The sequence below is a fragment of the Cyprinodon tularosa genome, unplaced genomic scaffold (genome assembly GCF_016077235.1).
Source record: "Cyprinodon tularosa strain WSP-4 unplaced genomic scaffold, ASM1607723v1 ctg911, whole genome shotgun sequence".
NCBI classification, from domain to species: Eukaryota; Metazoa; Chordata; class Actinopteri; order Cyprinodontiformes; family Cyprinodontidae; genus Cyprinodon; species Cyprinodon tularosa.
Window position 1 is genome coordinate 145,927 of NW_024039687.1, and position 15,112 is coordinate 161,038.

Here is a 15,112-nt window from a genome sequence, read left to right on the forward strand (position 1 = left end):
CAACTGCACGCTTTGATTTTTGTTGACAACAACTATGCGTTGCTTAACATACGTCACGCACTCCGTTGCTCTTATTGGTTGTAGGTCTATCCAATTGAGTGCAGAGGCATTTTTTTTCCTGTTTCGTTCGAAACACGCCCCATAATCACAGCTCTATGGAGCAGCATCAGACTCAGATTCTGACTAGAATTGAGTAGGACTACGTCAGGCTATCTAAATATCTTATTTTAAGAGTAATAATACTCATTCCATTGGCAAATTGTCTCATTTACTTACTCAAAATAAGGTTAGATAAACTTAATTTAAGCCATTTTTACTCATTTCTAGATTGTTTTTACAGTGTAACCTTAAAATGAAGGGGGAAAGAAAAAAGGTTATATTTGACACATCAGCCATAATTAGCAAATTTCAAGGTTCATAAAAAAAGACATTTTTTAAAAAGATATTTATTTTTGAGATTTGAATTGTTTAAAGATGAGGTAAAAAAATCTGCTTTTGTTTCTGGTATCAAATAATCTGATTTTATTTTATAAAGACACCAAGAGAGTTAACTGCTATTAACCCTAATTTTTTCCTCACATAATAGAAAAGACTAAAGGCTCATACTGTAAGTGTGAGACAATGAAAATCTGAGAAAACATTGAAGTTTCCTTGTATAGTCGGAGTAAAATCTGAGAAACTTTACCACTTAAGTAACACAAATGTAACAGTAGTTCCCAAAAATAGTTTCTTAAAGTCAAGCTTAGAAATATTTGTTGCTGACAGACTTTAGATTCTGTACAAAGTGGATTTTGCTTTCTGTGTGTATGTGGACGCCCCGGTCTGTCGCTCTTGTCTGCACGCTTTCCAGAGGTTGAAAAGGTTAGGCGTGGAGAAGCTGAGGGCTTAGGCGTCAGGAAATTAAACATGAAATGAAAACAAGCCCCAGTTTGAACATTCTCCCATCTCACTTTCCAATATCCCCACTTCCCTTCGCCGACTTAAAAGGGAGGTGGGAGGAAAGCGACATTTGGAGGGAGGCGGGAAGGGGTCAGTGTTACTGGGTCAGGGGTGTTGAGGGACAGAAAGGGATGAGTTTTAGCAGAGGAGTGGGAGGCCTGCAAAGAGATTAGGAATAAGAAAAAAGGAGTTTCTTTATCATGATTTGTTATAATTAAAATGACGGCTCAACACGCTGGAATAGTTTATCGCTTAGAAGAAAAGTAGAGCATTCAAAAAAACGTGACTCTAAGATATTAATCTTTCACTGGTGTTATAATTTTCTCAGCGTTTTATGTGTGCAAATCAAATTTTGTCTGCATGTTTCAAACACCAAGGACGTAAACCCTTAAAGGAATAGTACACCCAAAACATGATTAGCCTTCATTTTCTACTCACCCCCATGCTGAACAACACTCTGGAGTACTTTTTTGATATCTCAAATGCATCTGGAGATCTGGGAGGCTTCTTGCTGTCTGCTGACATTCAAATAATGGAGGTCTATGGTGCCCGAGGCAGAAAGGTCCATAAAAGTCCACAAAAAACGTGTCAATATTCCTCCATACTGCTCGTCCAATGTATTCCAAGTGTCCTGAGTGGGTAGCGTCCAGAATTTACTCGAAACGAAGTCATTTAGAATGTTTTTAGAGCATAAACAGTAGTGTATAGGATTTCCTAAAAGCGCCCGCCTGCGAGTTCACAAGTCTACGGAAACCGCGGCAGAACAAACCAGATGAAAGTGCGCATTCAGCTCGGCAAAGAACTCATGCTCTTCCTCAACACTGAAGTCCTCAGACATTTTTCTTTCGTTGTTTCTTTCTTTGCACAGGTAAACAGCACATTTCTTCTTCTAGGCTTGCATTATCGGCAGAGCAGACGCTGAATGCGCACTTTCGTCTGGTTTGGTCTGCCGCGGTTTCCGTAGACTCGTGAACACGCTTTTAGGAAATCCTATACACTAATGTTTATGCTCTAAAAACATTCTAAATGACTTCGTTTCGAGTAAATTCTGGACGCTACCCACTCAGGACACTTGGAATACATTGGACGAGCAGTATGGAGGAATATTGAAACGTTTTTTATGGACTTTTATGGACCTTTCTGCCTCGGGTGCCATAGACCTCCATTTTTTGAATGTCAGCAGACAGCAAGAAGCCTCCCAGATCTCCAGATGCATTTGAGATATCAAAAAAGTACTCCAGAGTGTTGTTCAGCATGGGGGTGAGTAGAAAATGAAGGCTAATCATGTTTTGGGTGTACTATTCCTTTAAGATAAAAAAAGGAATTATTAATATGAATATAGCTGAAAATAGAGAGAAAAAAAAGGAACTGTTTGCTTTTCTGTTTTATCTTTTTCTTCTCCGATGTCTCTAAATATAAATCCAGTACGAGCAGACGTCAGTCCAAACAGGACCTCGTCAGGTGTGAGGGCTCATGCATGTATATGGAAAGCAGTAATGTAATGAGCTCATGTAATTTAAGTTCCACCAAAAGGGAGGCATGGAAAACAATAATAGACCCTAAACCTTCAGAGGGAGCATAGCATAGACCCAGAGCCCCCTTTCAAACATATGACATAATACAAAGGGCAACAACCCTTCACCTTGACATCAGGGGTTCCAGTAACAAGATCACATCTCTGCTTCCCCGTTTGCAAGGCTCAGCAGTTCTCTAATCTCACTGGCTGAACTGAGGAATGTTACAATCTAGTTTTATCTATAACTCTCATTAACCAAAAGTTAAGAATTAATAACAAGAATGCGTACGCTAATCTATTAGCATCTAAAGGAAGAAGATATTTGTATTAATCCAAGGGTTCTTCTGCTTGATTTAGTCTCATCTCAGTAAATCTCACCCCAACCTCATCAGAAAACACTTTGCAAATGAAAATGTGGTTTTCCAACCATGCGCATCCCGCAAATTCGCATTTGTGCGACACAGCTCGGCTCTGCCTCTAAACCTTGATGTGCATTTCTTTACTGAGAAAAATGATGACGGAGAGAAAAACTTGGGTGGTTGGGGTGGGGGTGGTGGCATTTGAAGGGAATAACTGAGGGAAAATTGCATGTCAGGGACTGTGAAACCACAAGCTGATTGGGCTGGGAATCAACCCACAATACGGGTTCAAGCCCCCGCGCCAAAGCAGGATTCTCTCTCTCTCTCTGGATTCTTTGAAGATGTTTCTACTTTTCTCCTGGGAGGGTTACATTGAGACAACCAACAAATAGATGCAAACAAACATGTGGAGCCTCCCACCATCCCTCTTCTCATCATTTTAGTTCTTGTTCATTGAAATGGAAAAAAAAAACAGTGGAAAAAGTGCCTCATATAAGACATATTTTTTATGAAACTATTTTTAATCAAAGCCTTTTAAACAAAGAGCCCATATTCCGCAAAATGTTTCCTTCTCTAAGAACAGAAATAAGCCTATGTAAGTTCTATCTCCAGCAGTTACTGAGTGAAACGCAGGTTACAACCTGGAAAGGTTGCCAGTCCATCACAGTGCAACACACAAACATAAACCCCCCACTCACGTTTTCCTGTAATATAGACGTCAAAGCATCTTACAATACATATTGTTAGACTGTGTAAGGAAGCTTTAGAGCAGGGGTGGGCTAACCTGACTCCGCCAGATGGATTTGCTCCGCATATCCATCTGGAAACCTTCCGTTGAAGTAATTTTGGGAAGGGGCGAAAATACTGGTTAGCTGATTGGCCTATGTTGGTGATAGACGGGCCAAATAAACCAATCAGATCAACGAAGCATATGACGTACTAACAGAGCCACGACGAAGAGGAGCCAATTGATAGATCAAACTCTTGCTGAAACCAGTCGGGAGAAGAGCAAAAACATCTTTTCCTCTGAGGAAAGCCTCCAGAGCAGTGTTTTGCTCTTCTTTCAGTGAAGAAATACTCTGTAATTCTGATAAAACTTGCTTGATAGCCACGCTAACGCTAGTTTCATCGGCTGAAGCCGCCATGTTCTTTAGACTGAACTGTCGCGCTTCTCGTTGCGTCACACCTCAACCCGCCTCAAAGCCAACGCTGATTGGACGTTCGTTTGGTGAACGGCTCCAAATTTTCTTCAACGGAGAGTCTCCAGGCTGATTAGCGAGTGAAACCTTGAAAGCTCGCGAGATCAGGATGGTCTCACGAGGCTAGGGGTGGGCAATTCCAGTTCCTCAGGGCCGCTATCCTGCAACTTTTAGATGTGCCTTAGGTTCAATTCAATTCAGTTTATTTCTATAGCGCCAAATTTACAACATCATCTCAAGGCACTTTACAGTTCACCACATCATACAATCAGATTGATTCAAAGTTTTCTATCTGAGGAAAAACAGTTGATTTAATCAACTGATTGACTCAAATACAATCCCTCACACTAAGCATGCTTGTAGCGACAGTGGAGAGAAAAAACTCCCTTTGAACAGAAAGAAACCTCCAGCAGAACCAGGCTCAGTGTGAGCGGCCATCTGCTGAGGCCGACTAGGGTTCAAGGAGACAGAAGCAGACATAGAAAAAGAAGCATAGATACAAAAGGCAACTGTCAACCAGCTCCACAGGCGGCCCCGTCCAGGAAACACACAGCCAGGCAGACGAGCTCCGAGCCAGCTCCCATGTCAGAGGATGAAGAGAGCACATCCAGTTAGTCACAGTCAGAGAAACAGGACTACACTGGAAAACAGGCCAACATCTATAAACAAAGGTGTTGATGGCAGCAGCACAGCTGATATTTCTCTCCAGGATGGAGTCACAGCCAAACAGGAACAGACCAGATGAAGCTACTATGAGAAAAAGCAGAGAGAGCAGAACGTTAGAGATTGAACTAACAGATTCTGTGGGAGAATAGAGATAGAATGAAGCAGAATGATGAAAAAGGGTTCCCTGGCCGTTTCTCAGTTCACGAGAACACGAGTACGTACTCGCGTTCTCGTCAAGTCCGTTCTTGGCGAGAACGCAGGAAGATCGGACTTGACTAGAACGCGAGCACGCAAGCACGTATGTGTATTGGAACAGCAGCGTACTCGTGACGTCATCTGCTGGTCACTCTGGTCCGATCAACGTCGGACTTTTTTATTTTTATTTCGCACTAACTCTGTAAACAGGCCACACAGGGAGGCTTCAATGTATAATGTTATCGCCTCAAACGATTTCAAAACGTACTTTTGAAGAACAACAGCAGCAGAAAGGGGAATTTTAACTTACCACTGTGAGCGCTGTCTCGAATCAAGCTGCGGCCGCGGGGCATTCTGGGGAAGCGGTCAGTCTAAAGAACGCAGAAGTCTGCTCTGATGCATGCTCGATAAAGAGGGCTGGGCGAGAACAACATCTGGGGATTTAGTGCGTTCTCAATCTGGCGTTCTCAAGAATTGGAACGGTACTCGGGCTGAGGCTGATGACGTGTCACGAGTACACGAGAACGCTCAAGAACGCATATTGAGAAATGGCCTCTATGTCCTCCAGCAGTCTAAGCCTATAGCAGCATAACTATAGAGATACTTGGAGGAACTGACTCTATACTAAGGAGGTAACTCAGCCATTTGATTCAGGTGTGTTGGACCAAGGACGGATCTAAAAGTTGCAGGATACCAGCCTCCAGGAACTGAAATCCACCCCTGGTTTAGAGCCTCGAGCGGAGCACCGTATCCCCCAGAGAAGATTCACGCTTTCAAACCCAGAAAAAATGCGTCACACAAGGCATAAACTTTCCTTTATCTTTTAGTGACCGTATTGACAAAGTAAAGCCTTGATTTACATGTAAGAAGAACAAGCGGGTTGTTGGTTGGCAACGCATATCCAGTGTCCATGGAAACCAGCTGTTGCACTGATTGATGAATAGGGGTAGCTCCACTGGATCAGTTTATATTAGATTATCCTCTGCATCTTCAGAATATATACACTAACAAGGCTTGTCGACAGAAATAGCAAAACGGCATCTCCATGCATTTAAACATCTAAATATGATGAAGACAATAAGGTGAAGTTGAAACTAAGACCAGGAAATAAAAAGCATTTTAATTTATTGAAATGTGGGATGGTTGTTGATGCCTGGTGATTTTTCAGGTATAAAGATCTCTTGGGTTTTCGGACGACGGTTGTAAAATCGAAAATATCCAACGAACAGTTGTGTGGATGAAAATGTCTCGGTAACGTGAAAGGTTAGAGAAGAATGATCACACTGGTGCCAAATAATGTAAAGGCAACTTTAGCTGAAAGAAACACTCATTTCACCAACAATATGGGGCATCTTTTCCCCTCACAACGTTTTTTTTGGTCTCTTTTAATTTGCTAGGTTAAACCTTTTCATTTTAACTACTTAATTTATTTCATAATTTGTTTGACACCAATTAACGGAGCCAGGTATTAATATTGTACGAATTTCTAACAGCTTTAGTCACAGTGAATAAAGGAGCAAAGCAGCAAGTTTTTATACTGTAGTAGTCATTAAAAATTTCCCCACACTGGAAAAAATATATATCTAGATAAGTCATTTTTTCTTAAAATAATTGCATTTGTTCTTGAATTAAGGATGTAAAAGAGACATTTTGCCAATGGAACAAGACAATTTACATTTAAAATAAGAAAACACAATTGCATTGTCTTATTTCAAGAGCAAATTATCTAATTATCTTATTTTAAGAGTAAAAATGCTCATTCCATTGGCAAACTATCTCACTTACCTACTTGAATCAAGGGTAAATACACTTCATTTAAGCAATATTTACTTATTTCTAGATTGTTTTTCCAGTGCATTTTCCTTGATGGGCCCTTGGCTGGTCCCCTACAAATCCTTTTTAAACATCAATATTTGTACGAAAATGTTCTGTCATGATTTGTGGACATTAAGATCTAAAGAGAAGCGTCATCTCCTGGTCAGACCGTGTACACTGGAAAAAAATCAAAATCTAGATGAGTCATTATTTCTTAAAATAAGTGCATTTGTTCTTGGATTGTGGAGGTAAAAGAGACATTTTGCCAATTGAACAAGACAATTTACATTTAAAATAAGAAAACACAATTTCATTGTCTTATTTCAAGTGCATGTTATCTAATTATTTTATTTTTAGAGTAAAAATACTCATTCCATTGGCAAACAACCTCATTTACCTGCTCAAATTAAGGGTAAATACTATGGATGCACGTTATTGGGATTTTGGCCGATATCCGATATGCCGATATTTTGAAACTCATGTAGCCGATAACCGATATCGATACCGATGTTAAAGCTGGACAAAAATAAGTAGTCATTGAAAATAGTAGTTTTGTTATCCATTTCTGACACTTTGAAAAATAATATACTCAAATATATTTTCATATGCTGATATCAAATTGATTTTTAAAAACACGGTATCGATCTATTTTACTTTCAAAATCTCGTGAAATTTCATCGTTCTGTTACAAACTCTCGTGATATTTTGCAAATTCTTGTGAGATTTTGTTAGTAAAATAGATCGATACCGCGTCAATATATCAACATATAAAAATATGGCAACATTTCGTGAATTTTCGGGGGATTTCGTAGCATAACGATGACATATAGCAATATTTCATTAGTAAAAGAGATTGATATGGTGTTTTTAAATGGCAATATATCAGCATATGAAGATATTGTGATATTTTAATGTATCAATATTTTTTCCCTCGACTTTAGAAGTTTTTCAGTCTGTAAAAAAGAAGTTTTTAAGGAAGAAGATGAAGTAGTATTTTTTTTTTTTTTAGACTTTAGAAACTCAGAAGCTGATCAAATATCGGGTTAAATATCGGTGGGGTGGCCGATGTCCGATATTCAGTTTTAAGGCCGATACCGATAGGGGGCCGATTATATCGTGCATCCCTAGTAAATACACGTAATTTAAGACATTTTTACTCATTTCTAGATCGTTTTTCCAGTGTAATTTAATAAAAGGGTGGAGTCAGAGTAAAAAATTTTGCAATAGTCGCTGGGAGTTGGAGGGAAGTTGGCTGCCATTCTGCTGGCGTTTGACTGCGAAGGGCCATTTTCTACGGCTGCTACTGTAAGATGCAGCCTCATCATAACTGCAAGCATGTCAACCTGCATAATTTTGGTAACCCTCACCCCTTTCCATTGATATTACATAAAAATATTTAGTAAAGACCTCGCTCAGGGGACCCTTATGAAGATGCCACCCTGAGCAGTGAGCCATATCACTCACATCAAAAATGCCAGTGCTAATTATCCATCCAACCGTCCATTTTCTGACACACTTTATCCCGCGTGGGGTTGTGAGGGGTGCTGGTGACTCCAGCTGTCTACAGGCGAGAGGCAGGGTACATCCTGGACAGGTTGCCAGTCCATCGCAGCAGTGCTAACAAAGTTAAATAAAAATCCTGAGGGTTATCAGTCTGCAGATGTTTTTGCATTTTCTTAGAGCACATATCATATCCCACCTCAACTATTTAGTCATGCTGTCTCACAATAAAGTAATTGGAGCATAATAAACAAAGCCGAAACCCAGACGATTAGTTTATGCATGAATATACCATCTTGGTCAAAGGTTCAATACTCCTTGACTGTAAGAAAGGGATTCCCTGTGCTGACATATGGGAGAGAGCACACCTTTCTGAGAGTGATTTATGAACAGCTGCAGGCCCAGATGTGGATCTGTCGACGCTGGCATCATGAGGGGAGGCAGACGGCTTTGTATCAAAGCTGAAGCACACAGCACCGGGGGAGACTCACCATTTTCACATCAATAGCTCAGCGTGGACAGCACTTTAAAGACAAGTCAAGGCTCTAAATGACTTTCATGTGTTTTTTTTTTTTTTGGTATATTCAATAATTTCACCTTGTTTTTCTTTGACTAGATCAGTAAAATAGCTCAGTTTCTAGAACAGCTTGCTGTTTTAAATCCTATAAGAAACTTTAGTATAGATGTAAAGGAAAGAAAATCAGATTTTTGTTTTATTTGCATCCCTTTGCATTATTGATTGGTTGTTCTGATGGACTGCTTTCTTTGCAGGTGTGGTTTCAGAATCGCAGAGCCAAGTGGAGGAAGAGGGAGCGTTTTGGCCAGATGCAACAAGTGCGCACACACTTTTCCACTACTTACGAACTGCCGCTTCTTACTCGACCTGAAAACTATGCACAGGTAAGGATATTAGAGGTCAACAGAAAACAGTAGTTATCAAAAAAAGTGAAGTGATTAATATTTCAACCCAATCATTTATGTGTCCTTTCGAGGATTTATGTAAAATCCAATGAACAATGTGAACCTCACTGGAGAGTGGCGTCCTAGTGGTTAGTAACCTGACTCCGCCAGATGGATTTGCTCCGCAAACCTTCCGTTGAAGTAATTTTGGGAAGGGGCGAAAATACTGGTTAGCTGATTGGCCTATGTAGGTGATAGACGGGCCAAATAAACCAATCAGATCAAAGAAGCATAAGACGTACTAACAGAGCGACGACGAAGAGGAGCCAATTGATAGATCAAACTCTTGCCGAAACCAGTCGGGAGAAGAGCAAAAACATCTTTTCCTCTGAGAAAAGCCTCCAGAGCAGTGTTTTGCTCTTCTTTCAGTGAAGAAATACTCTGTAATTCCGATAAAACTTGCTCGATAGCCACGCTAACGCTAGTTTCATCGGCTGAAGCCGCCATGTTCTTTAGACTGAACTGTCGCGCTTCTCGTTGCGTCACACCTCAACCCGCCTCAAAGCCAACGCTGATTGGACGTTCGTTTGGTGAACGGCTCCAAATTTTCTTTAACCGAGAGTCTCCAGACTGATCTGCGAGTGAAACCTTGAAAGCTCGCGAGATCAGGATGGTCTCACGAGGCTAAGTGGTTAGGGCATAGAGCTTGGAATCCTGAGGTTCCGAGTTTGAGCCCCACTCTCACAGACTGCCACTCTGGGTCCCTGAGCAAGACCCTTAGCTCCACACTGCTCCCCAGGCGCCGCACAATGGCAGCCCACTGCTCCCCAAGGGGATGGGTTAAATGCAGAGAGTTCATTTCGTTGCTCTGTACTTGTGACAATGTAATGACAATAAAACACTGTGTTCAGCTCTCTATGGGGGGCAGATAAAAATATCTGGAGCACCTGCTCATTTGTACCTTTTTCTGGACTTTATATATTAACGAACAAGAGAATATGACTGTTTTAAATTTATTTAGAAGTATTTATTGGGCATAAACAATGAGGGAGTCAAGTTTTCTATGTTGTGATGAAGTTTGCCCAGACTTAAAATGGTCACTATATATGTTTTTAGGAGATTTGATGTTGTTTTAATGCACAGGATACTTTTACAACTATTTAATTGTAGTCGGGAAAAGAGTTGACAGTGCTTAACATTCACAGGTTAGTATTTAGTCTTAGGTTAGTTAAAGAGGCATAAGGATTAGAGAGTGGGAGGGCTAAGGATAGCACCTTGGATTTAAAACCAACAACCAACAACAGCTTTAAAAGCTTTCTTTTACTTTAACTCCAAGTTATCTTGTTGTCTTTACATTGACTAAACTATAGGAGTATATAAACGGATAAATATAAAATTTAAAGCAAAATGCATAAAAAAACTCTACTTTTATAATGTAGAGAATTCCTTCCTAATTTACACAACCTATTCTAACATTACTTCTCACGTCAGATGAACTTTTGTACCTCATAGGTCAGAATTTGGTTTTCTTTTTTAAATAAAATAAGTTTAATAAAGTAAAACATTTTCCTTTTTCATTTGATCGCAAGACTACAGCTACATTATTGTGCCACAAGAGAAGACAAAGAACTGCTCCAATGTGATGGATGTCATGGTTGTTGCTCCTGCATGTATCTATTATATCCAGAACAGAAATTAAGCAAATGGTTGGAGCCAAACATAGAAGAGTTGAACTTATCCCCTCTAGATTATTAAGTTCTCACCCTGTGGACTTGATTCATTAATGCATTTCAATTCTACATATATTATTTATTAGAAGCAAGTACTAAACCATAATTCCTCCTCTTCTCCTTTAGATCCAGAACCCCTCGTGGATCGGGAGCAGCAGTGCAACTTCCCCGGTACCAGGCTGTGTCATGCCTTGCGATTCCGTCCCCTCCTGCATGCCACCTCACCCTCACGCTCCTGGAGGTGTCTCTGACTTCCTGAGTGTCCCCAGTCCAGGGAGCAGCCACATGGGACAGACTCACATGGGCAGTCTGTTTGGGGGTGCCGGGATCAGTGGTGGAATCAACGGTTATGACCTCAACGTTGATCCAGATCGCAAGTCCTCCAGCATAGCTGCACTGCGGATGAAGGCCAAGGAACACAGTGCAGCCATCTCTTGGGCTACATGATGTCCCAGTGCAGACCCACCCTGGTTCCTTCGATGGCCTCATCTCCAGAGCAGCCATCAGCCAGCACTGAGTAGGAGGAGAGAGTTTTTTCCTGAGAGCACTAATGATAACGCAGGTCAAATGAGCAGGGGGGGGGGGACAGAGGAGATAAGGGGGGCCCAAACAGCAGCCCATCCAATCCAGATAACTGGGACAATGACCAGCAGATGCTGCGTTTAAGACAAATACACAAAAAAAACGCCTTCAGCACATGTTGATTTTCTAGTAAAAAATGAATGAAATGCCTTAAAATAATCATTAATAGCATCAACTCACATTGACAATATTAGAGAAAAACAGCCTTAAATGTAGGTACATGTTGAGAAATCAAAGCTCATCTTTATAAAGCAAATAGTTACTTTCTCCCTAAGCCTTAATAATAATCATGATAGGCTGATTTTATACAAAGAAAAGCCTTTTAATAATAATTAAATAGAATAATAGAACTCTTATTAATCTCACATTGGAGAAATAAAATCTCTGCATTTAACCCATCCCTTTGTGGAGCAGTGGGCTGCCATCGTGGGGTTAAGGGTCTTGCTCAGAGACCCAGAGTGGCAGTTTGTGGGAGTGGGGCTCGAACTTAGAACCTCAGGATTCCAAGCTCTATGCCCTGACCACTACGCCCCCACTCCCCCACAATCCCTTTGGTCCGATGGGAGTACTTTCAATCTTTCTGGCAGCAAACAGTCCAGGTGTTTTGGAACTCCTCCTGTTCGTCAGTCGATACGATGAGGACCATCTATTCATGCTATGGTTGGGGAAGTTAGAGTCTATGAGTACGCAGGTGGCTGATCAGGCCAATCTGTGCACGGAATAGTCTTGGGCAATGTGGACAGGGAATGGTGGCGTCTGGTGCAAGATTGGCAGCTCTGATCTTCCTGGCTTGCCTACGCTCTACAGCCACAGCGATCCGGTTTGCCTCGCAAGCTTTGGCACCTTTTTGAACAGCGGATCACCACATTCCTTTGTCTTGCGCTGCCTGCTCCCATGTGTTGTGGTCGATGTTGAAGGCCTTCAACGAGGCTTTGAGCGTGTCCTTGAAACGCTTCTTTTGTCCACCTTGGGAGCGTTTTCCTTGCTGTAGCTCGCCAAACAACAGTTTCTTTGGGATGCGGACATCAGACATGCGAGCTACGAAGCTGGGACTGCATCAGGATAGTGTAAATTAGGGTTGTCACGATACTAAACTTTTCAACTCCATACCGATACTAAGGAAAATATTCGATTATCGATACCATTTTCGATACCACAAGGATAAAAACAAAGACTCCAAAATTCTACAGAAATATTTTAATTAATAAATAAAATACGATAAATAAATACAACAAACAATAAGAACAATATTTTGAGGTTGTATGCTGTGCACAATATTAAGCAAGCTTGATAAAAAATTTATAAAATTAAAATTAAGTTTTCCGTACTTGGCTATGCTTTGCACACATAATGACACTAGCCAAACCGGTTAAGAAACAAAAATAATTCTCAGCAGCTGCACTGCAAAAAATCTAAATCTAGATAAGTCATTTTTTCTTAAAATAAGTGCATTTGTTCTTGAATTGAGGAGGTAAAAGAGACATTTTGCCAGTGGAACAAGACAATTATCATTTAAAATAAGAAAACACAATTGCATTGTCTTATTTCAAGTGCATATTATCTAATTATCTTATTTTAAGAGTAAAATTACTCATTCCATTGGCAAACTATCTCATTTACCTACTCAAATTAAGGGTGAATACACTTAATTTAAGAAATTTTTACTTATTTCTAGATTGTTTTTGCAGTGCGTCTTACAAAAAAAAAGTGTGAAACTGAAAAGTGCGTAGAATTATTCAATCACACAGTGTTCTGAAAGTGCATTGTCCTCTTTTCTGCACTTTAGATGAATGACTGCTTAGGTGCCACTGGTGGTGGCACAGTATCGATACTTTTAAAAACGAGTATTGTATCCGGATACAACGTTTCAGTATCGATACTTTTGACAACCCTAGTGTAAATGCTGGGCAGGTCAGCATGGGTGAGGACCTCGGTGTCTGGGATCTTATCTCACCACTTTATTCCCAGAAGTTTCCTGAGGCAGGTGGTGTGAAAGTGGTTCAGCTTCTTGGCAGGACGCTGATAGACTGTCCATGTTTCACAGCCATAGAGTAGTGTGGTAACATGCATCTAAACACGGTGCAGGATCCATGATGCTATTTGGTCCTCAAGCGGCCTTTAAACCTTGTTTCTATTTACGACAATTTAACTAGAACATCAGTTTTCTCCACTAAAGAAACTAGAAAATTAGTTTTTTTTTGGCCAATTAAAAGGATCTGAGATCTGAGATCAGAAAAGCTCGCATGACTCTGGACATTCCTGAGAGATTGTGTAGAGAGGAATTGTCAAAGATGGTTTTCTGTTTTCTGCAGCCTTGTGATTGTGATAGAGAATAACAGGTTTCCTCCTTAAATAAGGATTTTAAACAAAGTTATAACCTCAGAAGTGGCAATGACTCAAAGGGGATTTTATTGAGAGCAATTATTTCTCCAAAAAATAACATTTTGCAGTGTGAGAATATGTTACTCTAATGCTTAAAACTTTTCACACATCTTTAGAGAAGTGCTGCGCATAACTCCTGATCTCTCTGGCCTCATTAAGTTAAAGGGTTTTACAACCTATTAAAATTCACAACGCTGAGAGGTTTAAGAACACAAGCAATTGAAAAACGCTTCATGAAGGCTTAATGAAATGTGCAGAATCTGATTAAAAAGTCGTTTAATTTCTTTCTGGCTTATTATTTTCCTCCTTTATCATGTTTTCATTTCAGCTGGCCGGCTGCACTCGTAATGGTTATGCCTAACACTTCAGACTGTTTACATTTTCAAACAAAGCTGGCATTTTGTAAGCTATCTGAGAACAAGTCTGTTCATTCTGAGCAGTCCCAGACACACTCATACGGCAAACCGTTTACATCCTGTCACTTTCTATTGCAAACTACGATTATGACAGAAAACAATCATTATATCCAAGCCTGTTGTGAGGAGTTTAAAAAGGGCAAAGGTTTAACGCAGTAAAGTGAAGCTAATCAAGCTCGATCAGAAATGGGCCGTCCATTTAGTCTGGTTATGTTGGCAGGCAGTAATTTCAAAGCAAACTGTCATTTCCCCTCCCAGGGTTTGCCTCCGTGGGGCTCTGGCCTCCAGTTTCAGGAAACAGAGTCCCCGCTGCAGCAACCTTCAGCACAAACCTACCGTGTCAGCTTCAATCAGCAGCTAACAGAAAGAGACAAACTTAATTAGCATCGGTCCACGTTTTCCCGCCATGTAAACACCGCTTTAAATTATGCCTGCAGGGCTGCTAACATATGCAAATGCTCAATTTATAATTACACATTAGTTCAGAGTCTGCCACAGACTGCATGGCTTTCTTGAATAGTTTTCTGTAATGTTTGGCTCACAGGATAGTGAGAGCTTAAGAGAGCAGAGATCTGTTTGTGTTAGCTCACCTTTAGAGGGTTGTCACCAGAGCTGGGCTCCTGGGTGATCCTAATCACAGGCATCATTAGTGTTTCAGCTGATTTCTACAATGGAAAAACGATCTAGAAATAAGTAAGGAATTCTTAAATTAAGTGTATTTACCCTTATTTTGAGCAGGTAAATGAGACGATTTGCCAATGGAATGAGTATTTTAACTCTTAAAATAAGATATTTAGATAAAATGCACTCGAAATAAGACAATACAATTGCTTTTTTTTATTTTAAATGTAAATTGTCTTGTTAAATTGGCAAAATGTCCTTTTACCTTCTCAATTCAAGAACAAATGCACGT

General features: G+C 40.4%; 1 protein-coding gene across 1 annotated transcript in view; it reads left to right on the forward strand.

Annotated features, from left to right (window-relative positions):
• The window catches only part of LOC119776134 (homeobox protein aristaless-like 4), a 38,333-nt gene extending 25,746 nt beyond the window's left edge, over window positions 1–12,587 (forward strand). The window contains exons 3-4 of the mRNA XM_038274404.1: window positions 8,961–9,089; window positions 10,946–12,587. Coding sequence (XP_038130332.1) covers window positions 8,961–9,089; window positions 10,946–11,266 — 450 coding nt within the window. The 3' untranslated portion in view covers window positions 11,267–12,587. The remainder of the gene's footprint in view (window positions 1–8,960; window positions 9,090–10,945) is intronic.
• Window positions 12,588–15,112: the final 2,525 nt, after the last annotated feature.